This window comes from Cariama cristata, unplaced genomic scaffold (assembly GCF_000690535.1).
Source record: "Cariama cristata isolate BGI_N322 unplaced genomic scaffold, ASM69053v1 scaffold1784, whole genome shotgun sequence".
In the NCBI taxonomy this organism is placed as follows: Eukaryota; Metazoa; Chordata; class Aves; order Cariamiformes; family Cariamidae; genus Cariama; species Cariama cristata.
Genome location: NW_009613277.1, coordinates 42,274 through 58,077, shown reverse-complemented (window position 1 = coordinate 58,077; position 15,804 = coordinate 42,274). Strand labels below are relative to the sequence as shown.

Here is a 15,804-nt window from a genome sequence, read left to right as displayed (position 1 = left end):
GGCCAAAAAAAAAAAATATGCAAGAGTAGATTTTTAACGTTGAAATGTTGTGAAACAAAGACCTTTCAAAATAAATCTAGCTGCATTGCAAATATCACATTAATGTTCTGGTTTATGACCTGTAGATCATAAAGTTTTCCTTAAGTACCTTAACAGCATGCATTTTGAAGTGATGTTTTGAGTGTTCATGTTTTTTGATCATTTTAATTATAGTATTGAAGTTAATCTTTAAAGAAGTTCAAAGTTGTCCGATATGCAGTATTTTTCTAGCATTTTATACTCTCTGGTATATTACCAAAACTGAGAGCTAATTAGACAGTATTTTAAAATAGTTTAAAAACAAAAATGCAATTTTATCTTTCTCTCATTAAGGGCACTACCAATACAAAAGCTGTCCAAACTGATACTACAGAGCTGTGAAGCAGTTGGCTAGAGAGACAGTGTACTCAAAGGACAGTCTGTAGTTTTTCTATCCTGTGCAATCATATATATTAAATATCAAAAAGTTGGATAATTTGCTTTAAGAAAAGAACCCACTTTAAAAATGGATCATGAGTATTGACAAACACTTTTAGTTTGTTTTACCAATCAAGATTCAAGTTTCAATGTAAAAATGCTTACTCTCATACTAGACTGATCAAGAAAATATTTAATTTTCTTAAAGTTCAATGGACAATTAAAATTGTGGCTACTAGTGAGGTAAATAAATGATTCATAAAGGCCATAGGAAACTGTACAAAACTAAAATGGGAAATCTCACTTTCAGGATGACAGTATGTTGTCCACTTAAGTGTTTTATTAAACTGTTGAGACTGTTTCAAAAGACAGCGCTGGACAGTTTCATTTGAATAGCCAAAACTTTAACCAAAAAAGATGTTTTGCATCTCTGCAAAACAAACGAAACAGGAGCAAAAACCATACACGCTAGGACTGAAGTACAGATGAACACAAAGTTTTGTTACAAACCTGTTTTTGACATACAGTGAGAAATGTCCATTATACAAAAACTTATAGTGACTGACCTACAATTAATTTAAGATTATCCCAGCAATGCAAATACAACTCAGAACAGCTCAATTGTGTAAGATTTTCCACTAGTACTATGGTGGGAGACCACTGAGTTTTTAGAAGTAGTTTGACTTACTGTCTCTTTTGACCAAAGCCTACATTTGTACTCTAAGTATCTGCTGGTTACAAGTCTGTCACATACTTAATCCTTCAGTACAGTGAAGTACTTCTTGGTGTTCTTTCATCTGTCTCCTTTTAGCAGCTTTCCTTTAGCAAGAGGCTGGGTTGAGCAGCTGGTTCTGTAGAAAACACTGTTGTCAGTCTTTGTTGTCCTTGCAGGGGATGCTTTCGTAAGAAACATCTGGCAGTATCCAGCATTGAAAATACTGTCAGCTGTGTTGCCTAACCAAACCTGGAAAACCAAATTTGCATTTCCTGGTTGGTAATACACTTTGTGCCCAATGGGCTGTTTAAGAGTTTAAGAGCATTGTAAGTAAAAATCCATAAACATTAACAGTGATGTTTACACTTTATTGGGGGGGAGGAGGAAGGGGATGGCAAAAAAAATAATCAGTGTAAGTTACTAGTTTTTAAAGTTTAGTCTATGTTATATTTGATTACTGGGATATCAATACAATAAAAGTGGAGGAATTTCAACAGTAATTGTCAAGAAGTTTTAGTACATCATGTTGTGCAGGGCTTTATAAAAGATTTTTGTTTCCAAAGATGTTATTGGGGTCCACATATTCTTTAACAGATCTCAGCATTCCCAAGCCAACATCAGAGATGCTCTCCTTCATCCAGCGCTTCCGCAATTTGCCTACTGGAAAAACAAAACCAAAGTGTTTCAATATATGGCAGGATTCTAGGAGCCAATCAATCTTGTGACCATGAATGAATAAACACTGCGTGATAAATGCTTTTATTCAAAAATGAGAAATGTTTTGCTTTATTTGATTTATTGAGCCCACCAGACTATCAAGCTCATTAAGCTCAGCATACTCCCAGAGGAAGACTGTGTTCCACACTGTCTACTTTCTTCAGAAACTATGAAATTTAGATGAAGCTTAGGCTGAAATCACATATTCTATTAAAACAGGCAATCGGTAATAAGTTTTTAGAAGCCACAAAACTAATTTTAAGTAGGAAACTGTAGAGGAAATTACTAAAAAGCAGAACCCCACACCTTTTGATTGCGTTAAAGTAAAAACACAACTCAATAATCAAACTTAAAAACAGTATTGGTTTAAATAGCAAGAAATTGTCTTCTAAGGAGAAAGCTTAAATCCTAGTTTTAAAATCAACAAAATATCTTACTTCAGCCAAAAACTTTTACACAGGCTGGTAATTGCTCAAACACAAGAGCTTAATTTCCCATGTAAAGATGGATATTCACAACATATACCAAATACAAAGTTGCAACACCAGCCATTTAAGTACTCATTTCACTAAAGTCTCACAATAGTCCTGTTAAATGGCCGAGCATTCACATACTAATTAACCAAGTCATCAACTCTGATTTAACAGATGATTCAAAATAAGGACTTTTTTTTCATTAAACACATTATAGCATTTAACTTGTCAGCCTGAAACACAATCCATTTGTCAGTATGATGCAATATAGTAAAGGTTTGAGAGACAGATGCTTTAAGAGTATCTGAAGCTAAATTCAAGCCATCTTTTGTGCCCTGTTCTCAGGGTAATCATCAAACTGTCATCAGAATAATAAATTACAGGGACACCTCTGGAGAACAGAGTATATTTGTTTATACCTTAAGGAATACGAGCTAGTCACAATGCCAACTGAAAAAGCAAATAATGTGAGAAGCAATGAAATTTGCAGTTTGTTAGAAAACAACTATTAGCAGTATGCGTGTCAAGAGCAAAGATCATAACTGAAGGACACAAGAATCTGTCATGTGGTAGGAACTGTGGTTGTATTTTGCAGCCCGGGTCAAGGAAAAAAAAAATCCCCATCTGTAAATACACCATCACTACAATTTGACTGTCTGAGCAACTTGATGTAGTTGAATTTTATCTGGGGAAACTTTAATACTACAGCTCCAAAAACAGAATCACGGATGTGGCTTGACCATCACCCACCTCAAGTCACTCACACTGGCTCTTACACAAGCAGCTGAAGAACAGTCATTACCGTGCTCAACTGTTAGCTGTAATATAGTTTCAGTGAATGTGTCCTGTGGTTATGGATGTAATTGTCCTGAAAAGACTGCAAACAACTGCTCCAACAAGATGGAGCACATTAGAATCACAGCAGGATGCCCAACAGCTAGTGTGCCTGCCTCTTTTACACCTCCAGTAATAATGCAATTCCACAAGGAACTGAACTACTGTCTGAGCAGCACCAAACAGTCGTTGCATATTTAATGAAGTCGCTCACCAAGTGCTGGAAAACAGAAGGTGCTTGGAGTGCATCATTAGTTCTGTCAAAGTGATAATTTACACATCTATCTTGTCAAATTTTCTATGGTTTATACTTTTGCAATAATAAATCTAACATACATTTGATTAGTGAACTGGAAAGAAAAAAGCTGTACTACAGTTACCAGCAGTCCTTCACAAACATGTTCAATGAAAATATTTTAACCCCTTGATAACAGCAGGCTGAGCCCCTGCTTCTACCGTTCACGTCAGTAAGATACACACAGGTTTTTCAGCTACTCAAGTTTTCATATTAGAGTTAAAAACTGTTGAAGCAATCTCGATTTTAGAATTCTAAGCTGGTTCATCTGATTAAGTGGACAGTAGACCAAGTGAAGGAAAGGCTCTGTGAAGGTGGAGAGCACCACTTGAAAAGCAATATTTATATTTGTTTCACTTCAGGGTAGCGCTGCCCTATAAAAATATTCTGTTCCTCCTCCACAGGCCAATGTAATTAGCTTCAAGGATGAGAAGGGAAAAGGAGGAAGAAAATGCCGTAACAGTAAATGATGTTACCATGAACATAAAAACAATTCCAAGTGGCAAAGTTGCTTAACTCCACTCAAAGCCTAGCCAAAGAACATGTCTGGGCTCAAGGAAGCCTTAACTTCCCCAACCATAAAAGGTCTCAGTTAAGCCTGATTTTACCATGGCCTAGAGAAAACCACCTTTCTGTTTCTAGCCCAGAGAAAGTAGACCTTTTAGGTTTTAGGCCTAGATTATGCCATTTATCTAGAACTGACATGAGACAGTGCACAGAACCAGATTTTATCCAAGTATCAGCCACTTGCAGGCTCTCAGCTGGTATACTTTTCTCAAAAATGAGATCAAATTCACCTGATTCTATATGGTACATTGTAACATTATTAATAAGGTTCTCAAATCAGCATAACATTGTACAATCACTTTCTAGTAGCTTAACAAGTCACTACTTCCATTACACACACAATCCTTGTTGCCCCAACTGTAAACAAATACAGCCCGCCCTTCTTGCATCTTCTTCCTCTACAGACACCTAATCTTGCATCTTAATTATCCAAGATGAAGTGTGACAGAATTAGTGTTCAAGTTTTAAAAGTGGAGTGCCCCATTCCTGAGGTGTGCTGAGCAGTCTAATGCCTTAAAACATTCACTGCTAGGAAGCCAGAAGTCTTCAATCTGAAGTCCAGCCTATTACATAGAGTACAAACACCCTAGCACGACCGAGAGTCTACTTCACACAAAGCAGTTCAGACCAGAAAGCCAAGAAGCTTGTTCAGTAGCAACTCTCAAAGACAGTCCAACACCAATTTTATTTGTGCAGTATTTTCCAAGTTTTACCATCATTACAGTCCAAAGAAAAACATGTGAGCTGGCTAAGCAACTTCTTCCCAGTTCTGATACATGCTGGTCCAGCCCTTAGCTGGTTTCATTAGGAAAGTTGTTTATGCTTCCAGTGCACTTTTAATCTGTTAGGAAATAAAATACACTTTGGTGAAGTGCAACCATACTCTACGCTGTTCTTGTAGAATTCACCCTTTGAAAAAACAAATGAGGCAAAAGACATTCCATTCTCTACCAAAAGTGACAACAGTTTCCCATGTGCATCATTTTTCAAAGAGAAGGGCATTAGATGGACAGTACATACCTGCTGGCTATAAAGAAGATAAAATGGGTGTACAGCTCTCCTGGCTCAGAAAGGCTACACTTGCTCATCTTTGAAAATGCATCTGGATGGCTGCAAAAAATCTGACTGCTAAGGATGGAGCTAGCAAACAGCAGGCAGTAATTGGTTTTCTCAGTTTTGGAATATGAAGTACTTGGGCACGCATGAACAGTCTTGTAAGGAAAGTTTTAGTGTAGCTGACGGATCCCAGGAATAACTACACCCATGCAGAACAGATTTATAGCAGTGTGTGGTCCCAATGGAAACAGGCTCTAGTGGCACTACACATGGCTCCAGCCTTTATCTGCTCCAGCCCTTTCAACTTTAAAAGGTAGTTATTGCAGAACAATAGCTTTGCAAAAGGAGAAGCAGTAGCTAGTCACAAGAAGGATGGGGCTCTTCCAGCTGTTGCATGCTCTTCCTGAAGCTGGTTGTCTCTACGGAAAGCATCTCTCTGCAAGTAGATACTGCTTAACAGGTTATTACTTTTCCAGAGAGATCTCTGCAATACTGAGAAAGGTCTGTGCATTAATCTAATACTGTGCTGGAGTATATTGGAGCAGTGTACCTGAAATCTACTACGTAATTAACAGTTACCATCATTGTAACATCTTGCACATTTTCATTTGCTATCAAAACAGTTTAAGTACTTTCAAGTTCTGTGTTGATTAATCAGAAAGTCCTTTGCATTTTTTTGGTGGAAGTGGCACTGAAGATGACTATTCTATTAAGACTTTCAACAGACCAAGAAGGAAAATACAACTGTGTTATGTTATTTCACATAAGGCTACTCCATGCCTGACAAATGACAGTTTAAATTCATTCTAATCAGTAGAGCAAGCTCTAGTTTTAAGATGAAAGTATGATCAGCCTCCAGTGCTTAACTTAAAGGCAAGAAGATACTTTTCCTGTGTAGAGGAAAAAAGACTGTGTTCAACTTCCCTCATAAGGGAATTTTATAATTCCAGATTTTGTAGTTTGTGTGGGTTAATTACTGCAGCGTAGAGCTTAAGCCACAGCCTCTAAATGATGCCAAAGAATTGCAATGAATTGCAATGTCAAACATGCAATTGAATGCAGATAAGGTATGTGGGGGTTTTGGGGGTTTGTTGACTTTTGGGTTTTGGTTTTTTTTTTTTTTGGATGGTTTTGGGTTATTTTTTTAGGATTTGGTTTGTTTTCCTTTTTTAGTTTTCCTACATAGACTGCCAGGAAATTGATATTATACCTAAACCTGTGGAGCCTGGGCTATCTGGTTAACCTTTATTCTAGTCAATCTGTCTAGAAAGTGGAAGAAAATTAGTTCTATTATGTTAAGTGGCTAAATGAGGATATTTTCTCAAACCCACAAGCTGGTAATTGCTTCCTTAAGTAACCAGTTTTAGTTAGAACATTCCCTGCAAGGGAAACAATCTATCATTAATTTTTACGCTATTCCTTGGTTTTACATGGGTAATAGAGAAGGGGTCAGGCCCAAATCAAGCCAGCTCCCTTCTGATGTTGCACCCCAAAGGGGCTACAGTTGTATTTATACACCAGTCATATTGGTACTTCCTCAGCACATGTTATTTTATGTATACAAAAAAAGCACATATTTTATGAAACGAGAATTCAAGAATGCAAGGCGTGACACATCATATGGGTAGTTTTAGGGCTTGCCCTAAATGATTAGAAGAACCATTTATCTAAACTTAAACTTGCATCTACAAGAAATTGTCATTCCTAATGCTGCTTTTTAAATGCTAAGTTTCTAGAGGCTAAATGTGGCTCTAGCAACCCTTACTTACATGACTCTCAAATCTAAAGATACTCAGTGGCCAGAAAAGCACAAGGATCAAAGCTGTATTCAAAGATGTGCACTATGCCTTTCTAAGTGCAGGACATTATGAAGGCAACGTGAAAACTATAATCAAGACTGTAAAATCCCATGTAGGAAATGAAGACAAGGAATGCTACAAGTAGGATATCCAATTCCTGAATACCTTTCAAAAACTTTTACTAAGTCACAGATTATGTCATAGCATTAGTTAAAGGGACAAAGAAGGCATAAGAAACCACTTCAAAGTCACACATTAAAAACTACTTTAAAACCACTAAGAAGCTTTTCAGCAGATTGTTCACAACAAATTTAGGGAGAAACAGACCTGTCACATTTAGAAAAGACTGGCAGGATCATAAAAAAAAGACCTGACAACCTCCTCAATAAGGACCAATTTCTGATGCACTGGACAACAGCTGAATTCCCCCTGCATTAATAAGTGCCTATCTGATCAGCTATATATTTTGAGTGTATTTTTATAGCAACACCTATGCCTCAGATTCTTCCTAAATGAAAATTCTGTGCATTACATAATCCAGAAATATTATCAAGTGTTAAATACTAGTATTCAAGTAGGAAACTCATTCCTGACATTTACCAATTAGATTTAAATATCTGAAAGTCAAGAGTGAGGAAGACTTCAAAAAGAAAAGACAATTTGATTAAAAGGACAAAATCATTTAAGTAGCAGTATCATAGAAATTATATCCAGATTTATAAAACAACAAAAAAATTCCAGATGTTCTATCCTAAAATAGAAGTAATTGTTACATTGAAAGGATAAATTACACAGATGTATATGTCTGGCTTTGCTACAGCTTCTTGTGTCCATGAGATGCTTGCTGTACAAGGCTGGTATTGATACACTTCTGCAATTTCTTTGTTGGAATGTTTTTGTTCTTGCATATTGCAAGGTGTGAACTTCAAGGTAAGCCATTAACAAATAAGAGTTATGTTTCTTACAAGTTTTAAGTCTCAAAAGTCATTGGGGGGATCTTTTCACAGTATTGCTACCTTTAACGAGTCTTGCCTAAAAGCTACAATATTTGTCATTAGTCTGGAAGGAAGGAGAGAAGAGATCTTGAGATTAAAACAGAATCCAGAGTAAAGTCTTAATTTTATGAAGACTAACTTCAGAAAAAGTATCATGATTTCAGTTCTCACTGTAGATGGTAGCTATGTGTCTCCCTGCAGTTAGTACTTCCCCAGATGTAAAGCAATTTAGAGCTTTACGCATCTCAAACTGTCATATATGACCACTTCTTTGCTCAAGGAGTGTATGAAGATCGACTTAAGCAGGCTTTGTACTTCCTATAGCCTCAAGTCCCAGACTACATCTGTTTTCTTTGATACACAAAACCAGAGTTAAAATAGCTCCATTTATCACAGTGTGATTGTAGGCAGACAAACCAGCCTGTCTCTTTCCAGATAGTGAAAACAACTGTTATTAATCATAATTACAAGACAAATACTAAAAGAAATTGCACCACTATTTTTTACCTTACATAATAGACCAGTCTTAGCAGTGCTAAGATTGACAAGGCCTGAAGGTCAGTAAATAAAACTGATCCTATTAGGCTAATTCTCAGCAGCACATCTACTAAGCACAGGAAAAAATGAATCTTGAATATCGTACACAATGAACTGCCAGACAACAACACTCAAAGCAGAAACCATTTATCAGTATAAGAGGCAGTCATGCATACTATAGGAGCATAAGTAGTCTAACAAACCAAGTTTTCCATATCTGTGGAGTCAGAAAGTTGAAGTGTGCAAGGGTTTGAAAATGCCACATAATTTTTTTGTGTGTGTTCAACATATGCTGTAAGAAAGGTTTCACATGGTGAGGGCAAATACATCCAAACATGTGACAAGCTCCAGCTGCATGCGAGTTAATGGATGAAAAGCTAGTCACAGTAAAATACAGCTGTCACAGCAGGGGAGAGCACAACAGTACATCAAGGAGGTAATTCCACATCCCATGTGCGAGAATTGACCGGTTCACTATACCACCATATTAAAGATTTAATCAGAGGACAATAAGGGCATATTAAACAAAAATTACTGAAACTGTTCTCATTCGTGTTATCATCACCTACACATCTTTCAATATCCTGATATTGCTAAAGCAGAGTCCATTTCAGTTTCTATCACAAAGCTAAATGCTTAAAAACAGCCCTAGCTAAAAAGTTTCAAGTCCAGCAAGTCACCAATATGTTTTAAAGCACAGACTCTGCCCTTCAGTTTTCCACACACAGAGCTTTCTCAGATTTACAAAATTTGTATCTAGTTTTAAACCATTAGACTTCTTTGCTTTTATTTCTACAGCCAGACAATGCCCCAAGAGAGCAGAGAAAAGAAATGCATTAAGTTAACCAGTTTCAAGAAGCAAGCTGCACAAATCAAACTGGCATCACAAGTCGTCTTCCTGACATCTGAGTTCACAGCATTATATAGGACACATGCAATCAAGTTAGGCTATCTGAATATGTGGAAAAAGCATATGTAAAGCATCACGTACATGAAGTACCACTTATGCATGACATTGGTTCTTAATATTAAAGCACAAAATAGCTTGCAAAGAGGCTAGTAACTCAGGACAAGTAATTCTCCAACTCCAGGAGAAGAAACTGAATAATCAGAAGTTAACAGACAGCAAGCCAGTAATACCAATACTTACATAACATCAATTATGCAACAAATGGTAGATTGCAACATAGCCCAGTTTCAAGTCACTAGCTCTTTTACGCAGATACTTTCACCAAGTGCTCTGGAATTAGGGCTAACAGCATTTACCTAGCCACAATGCACACTAAACTGTCTTAAAACTCTGAAACTCCCATTTGAGGTCTTTGTAACTGAATATACCTCTGCACAAGGTTCAGTAGCAGTTGCTTAAGAAACTGATCAACTACATTTTCAGGTTCTCAGATAGCCTGTAGACTTCCTATCAAAGGTTTGAAGCTGGTGCTCATAAATGCACCACATTGTGTGACTTGATATAAAGAAAAAACAGGTCTAGGGACACTTCACCTGAAAGTCTGGCAAAGGGGTGAGAAGTTTCTAGAAAGAATGCCAGGACATCCCCTTCTCCCCCCGCCCAGTAATTTCAGTTAATGCCTGTGAAATATTTTTCACAGTTCTATTACAAACTGTTTTATATACTCATGAATATTTAGCAGTATCAAAGAGATTAATATTAGACTGAGAACATTACCTCCATGGTGATGTGACAGACTTCCTCCATTGGCAAGTATTTCTTCTCTAGCAGCCCTCTAAATTGGAAAGGTAAGTATTTATTCAACAGCAAATGCACAAGATTTGTTTTCAGTGAAATGCTTGCTATCATACTCATTTACACAGGTGTATGAAAAGTTTCAGAAGTAATTAAGGTACTCAATGTAGGTAAACATTTTAGTTCAAGTCTGCAGATAAATGTAAGTGTGGATTTTCCAAATAAACATTATCAAAGCCAAGACATATCAAATAGCATCTGTTACAATAAATCTATTATTCCAGAATCTAGATCACTTCCCCCTTGCCAAAATGAAGATAGTCTAGTAGCTGGGATGCTCATCTGGAAGATGGTTAAGTACCTACTGAAAAGGAAATCACAATAAAGAAATTTGAAAACAGGCTCCCCAGAGTGATTCGAGATCCTTATTCAGACCAGAGTTTAGACCAAGATCTCCAAGATTCTCGTTGAGGAAGTGAGGTACTTTGCAACTGACAACCCTTTCATGGGTGAAGCTTGTGGCAGAAAACAAAATTTAGATTTTTTATGTTAAAAAATATATGAACACTTTCAAGCTCTACAATCTTCTTTCCCATCCAGCTCCGATTATGAATAGACAGCTTAGAAGGTATAACAAAGAAAGCTCTCCTAAGCACAAGCACTAATTTTTTTTCAAAAAAGTGTACTTTTTTAGGAATAATGTACATAACCATACCTATGCAGTTAGGAATTTTTTCAGTCTGCCACAGAGTGCATATACTTGGTTGGCAAACTCACTTTGTTAGGTTAAATTTAGTCACCTACAATGGAAGACATGCATCCAGGTGATCACATTGCTAACTAATTCCAATAAACAGTAATATCTAAGTATTAATAAAGTTTCATTAAATAAGCACTCCAATATTACATTCCCCAATGCCCTCGATCCAACAGCATGGAAGCCTCAGAACTTCTAGGTAAAACTTTGCATCCACTCACCAAGTTCAAGAGAAATTTCTAAAGAATAAGCATGACAAGAATGATATCCTAGTTATAAATATAGACTATTTCTTCACAGCCCTATTAGCAATTTTCTAGTGCTGAAGTTTCAGCATATGAACCAAAAGGTAGGATGAAAAGCAGTTTGGCCACAGACCTATGTCTAAGCATTACATCTTCAAGGCAACAAGGCTATTAGTTTCCCCTAACTAGGTAAGTACAGTGTTTCACCAGCCAAAGCATTAAAGCAGAGTTATTCCAGAGCTTTCCGGTAAGTGTCAACACAGCTTACAACTGGTCTAACACAGAAGGCTTAGATCAGCACTTATCTAGGCCTAAACAGAAATAACCACAGCAGTTAATTCTCTGAAATAGCATGAGAGACCATCACATTCATTATTTGCTACATGCAGCTCTATTAATAAAGTATGATCTTGATAGTTTTATAATGTATTTTAAAGACTAAGTATTAAATGAAAGTAGCAGCTTTGTAAATAATGAAACTAAGGAAATTCTGTTTCCTACAGATTTGGGGTTTACGGTTGATAGCTTCTGCCATTCAAGAAAAAACTCCAGTTTAAGCTTTCCTACACTTTAGTTGTAAGTATTCATTTACTGATGTCTAAAATAGTCACCTGGTAGTCTTTCCTCTACTTTGCGCACTATTAGTGTGCACCTCTTTTCCTAGCTGCAAGTGATCAAAACTTTACAAACAGACTTTTGAGATCTTTCCTGCAAAATTCAGTTAGCTTGGCCAATGGGTTCAAGCATATGTTAAGGGACAACAGCTTTTCGCCCTCCCCCTTAACTATTGTTCTTATATACATTACCTCAATTTGTTCATAGACATGAATAGGATCACTAATTCCTCTGTAGTTAAAGGCAAAGTAGAAGTAGACACATGCACCTGCATCATAAGTCTGTGTCACCCTGTTGAAGAGAACTGCATTACAAACAAAGCTTTATGCTATTAAGCCAGCCACTGTGGCATTACATGATTCATAAGGCTACTTACGTTATTTAACAGGGTAGCTTTTTTTTTTTTAATAGTTTTGTATCCTTTTTGCTCATACTTCATAAGTGACTTAATGCTATGACTTTAAGAGTTGAAGCTGTTAAGTCATTACACTTGGATTCTCGCACATATAAGCAAGAATGTCAAGACTAATCAAGTGCTACTAACCCCTGGAATTACCCACTCTTACATGTAATCCACTTGCAGGTCAAAGGTGGTCAAGATTACTAGCGTTTGTAAGATCTTTAATAGATGCACTTTACCTACTAGCTAGAAGTTTAGTGACCTTTTCCTTACTTCTCTTACTAATCAAAGAATCAAGAAAAATTACTTAGGTTGTTGCATGGCTTACCTGCAGGTGGAAAGAGGAGCAAACTGAACACCCTTTTCTTTGCATTCTCTTACTATCCTTTCCTTTACATTCCTACAAAGGTCCAAAACCCTGTAACAGAAAACATGTTAAAATATAAAATCTTAGTATATGATTTTATACAATTTCCTAAAAAACACAACTTCAGCTTTGGTAATATTTTTTAAAAAAAGTATAATCTAATAAAACAGAAGATTGCCTTCTAGAACCAGTTTTAACTAGCTTAGATTTTGTTCTAAGAATAGTCCTCACCAAGACTTCACTAGTATTGCTTTTTCTGTACTTCTGAATAGCAAGTTCACTCTGAAGCAGAGTGTGTAATGAAAGCTCTTTTCCATAAAGAACAGGAGTCAGAAGTGTTCAACAGAAAAAGGAGGTTACCTACTTCTGTATGTCTTTACTTGCTTTCTCAGCAAAACAGCCTCAAATTTTTGGCAAAGTAGTTGATAAATACAGCTCACAGCAGAAAGCTTGAAAACTCTAAGGCCTTGTATACTCTGCTAATACCATACCTTTGGTATGCTGCAAGGTCAAAACTGGAGATACTCCAGCTGTGCACTAGTTTGCCAGCTTGAAATGTTATAGTTCTAACATGGCAATGAGCTATTAAACCTTGTCATAAGCCATACTTGTTTTGCTTTTATTCATTTTTTTTCCTTCTAAGGCAGACCCAGCTGCATCCAAAGTGCTCAAACAATTGAAAGAAATCACTGTTTTTCACATGACCATTTCTTCAGTTATATGGTTCTCCCACAAATGTCTGCAGTGCTATACTTTACAATTCAGATTAAGACATTTTACACAGATTTAAAACTATTTTCCAGATTGATAGCAGTAATACACAAGAGAAATTTATCCATTCAGTGAATAAGCAAGTAGAGCTAAATATATTATTCAAGTACCTTCAACCTATCAGGAACAAGGTAACTGATTAATTTATAGAAAATGACATAGTTCTTGTGAGTCAAAAGTAGAAAGAGGTTTTGAAAGCATTTGCTTTGGTGAGGACAATTTTAAATATTTTCTTAATTTCTTAGATAGAAATTCATTCTCTCCTGAAAAGAGAGGTAAAACAAATTGGTGACTAAGCAGTTAGCATACTTCAAAATCTATAAAGCTAAAATAAAATTAAGAGCAATTTTGCTTACAAAACTGTCCTCAAATCTGTGCCACCCATTTAAGATTCTATGCCAATTTTCAAAGTAAAGGCTGGTTAAATATTTTCTTAATTTCTTAGATAGAAATTCATTCTCTCCTGAAAAGAGAGGTAAAACAAATTGGTGACTAAGCAGTTAGCATACTTCAAAATCTATAAAGCTAAAATAAAATTAAGAGCAATTTTGCTTACAAAACTGTCCTCAAATCTGTGCCACCCATTTAAGATTCTATGCCAATTTTCAAAGTAAAGGCTGGAACTTGGCACTGCTACTAAATTCAATAGCAAGGACACAGGCCTGCCAGCTTAAATCATCACACTTTGCACACTTTCCACTTTGCATTAAATACTGTAAAGTTCTGTTTAAAATCACCTTAGATCCTGCTTAAGAGGTTTCTTGCTTACCAAATGGACAGAAGCATCCAAAGTGATTTTATATGTTAAAGTCTGTTGTGGTCAAGTGTTTCTCAACCATAGTTAATAGATAAAATAAGTTTAGGAAAAAGATCTTAATCTTGGGAAAAAGTTATCTTTTCAGTTTTTATTTCCCTGCATTACTGCGGAGAGAAAAAACTTATCTAAATATATTTAAATACATTTTTTTTGATCTTCACTACAAGCTTTTCTGTTTGAAATACACTGCTGATCCCACATGTGGCTCTTCATCACACAACACAGTTATTGTCAACACTGTCCAGCTTCCTAAACTGGGCAATTTCAAGCCCTGAATTTATTACAGTAAGCTAACCTAAGTCGAAATATTACCGAATGCTTGCATACATCGCATTTACAAAATCCTGATATGTACTAGCAACTTTAGCAAGAACACACAGGTGCAAGACTTGAGGCACATCAGGGAGCCTCCAATACACATAAGTTCTAAATTAAATTAAATTTCCCCATGAGCAAGCATAAGTTAAGAATAATTTGAATGAAATCAAGTACAAGTTTTAAGCAATTCTAAAGAATAATCACAGTTTACCTATCCCAAGGAACAGATGTCTCAAATGATTCTCCTATTACATAGTAATCCAGACCCAGGTCCTAATAGAGAAAGGAAATTATCAGTAACATTCAGCATCAACATCTGGGATTCCAGTGTATGCTACATAGCTAACAGTTGAGCAACTTTAGTTAGTTTGTATGAGAAAAACAGAAAGTCTATTTAGCAAAAACACCCATCTGTCCCAGTGATATTAGTTTATATGGAAATAGGGTAGCTCTTTGAAGACACAGATGACAAACATTTTGATGTCGTGGCTATAGTGAGACAACTTGTCAGCCTGTCAGTATGCTACACTAATCAAGTATTGATATATCACTATAGCATCAAGCCAAGAGCTCCACTGTGCTAACCAATATAATACCTAGTAGAAATATTTATTTGGAATGTAATTCCTATCTGAGTAGATTAAAGACAAACATTTTGCCCATTTTACATATAGCCTGCTGAAATAAAGGGAAATTCAGTGATTTGTCCCCAACTATAAAAGCCAAATAAAATCTAGCACTCAGGATGTGCATACTAGTCTGAAAAAAAAAAGTCTCTCAAACTATAAGACTAAAATTCATAAGAACAGCTGCAGCAGTTCAGACTAAAGGTCTGTTCATCCTGGAATTCTGATTTGAACCACAGCCATAAGCAGACATCCAAAGAAGAGTAAGAGCTGAATAAGCACAAGAGTATTTCAAGTACTCTCCCAGTCTCTGATTACGTTCAACCTGCAGAATTATAAGTCTGATCTGGTTTATTTAGCAACTGCTAGTGGATTCTTCAGTCTGATTTTCTCTACCCTTTATTAGAAACTGTTTTCTTAACAAGCACATAAATTAATATTTTTATGGTGTTTTGCAGATGAAGTCCCATAAGTAAACACTAGTCAAAACCAGAAGATATTCTGCTCTGGGAGAAGTTTGAGATATCCAAGGCAACCTGCCTTTAGATTTCAGAGAAAGCATCTTCAAGACGACGTCTCTATGTTTGGTTATATTAACAGAAGTCTCAGCAGGCAGACAAAAGGCAACCTACCCGAAGGTAAGCAATGACAAATGTCAGCATATATCCTCTCTGTCCATTATCTTCTCCTGCTGCCAAGCCACTGCAATTAACAAGAATTTAATAACTTTCCAGCAAAG

At 36.3% G+C, this 15,804-nt stretch overlaps 1 protein-coding gene across 1 annotated transcript in view; it reads right to left on the bottom strand.

Moving 5' to 3' along the window:
- Nucleotides 1-1,243: 1,243 nt before the first annotated feature.
- Nucleotides 1,244-15,804, bottom strand: part of AGPS (alkylglycerone phosphate synthase) — a 46,225-nt gene continuing 31,664 nt past the window's right edge. The window contains exons 14-19 of the mRNA XM_009698940.1: nt 15,698-15,767; nt 14,651-14,712; nt 12,495-12,584; nt 11,958-12,057; nt 10,132-10,189; nt 1,244-1,831 (exon numbers count right to left, since the gene is read on the bottom strand). Of these exons, the coding sequence (XP_009697242.1) occupies nt 1,710-1,831; nt 10,132-10,189; nt 11,958-12,057; nt 12,495-12,584; nt 14,651-14,712; nt 15,698-15,767 (502 nt within the window). The 3' untranslated portion in view covers nt 1,244-1,709. The remainder of the gene's footprint in view (nt 1,832-10,131; nt 10,190-11,957; nt 12,058-12,494; nt 12,585-14,650; nt 14,713-15,697; nt 15,768-15,804) is intronic.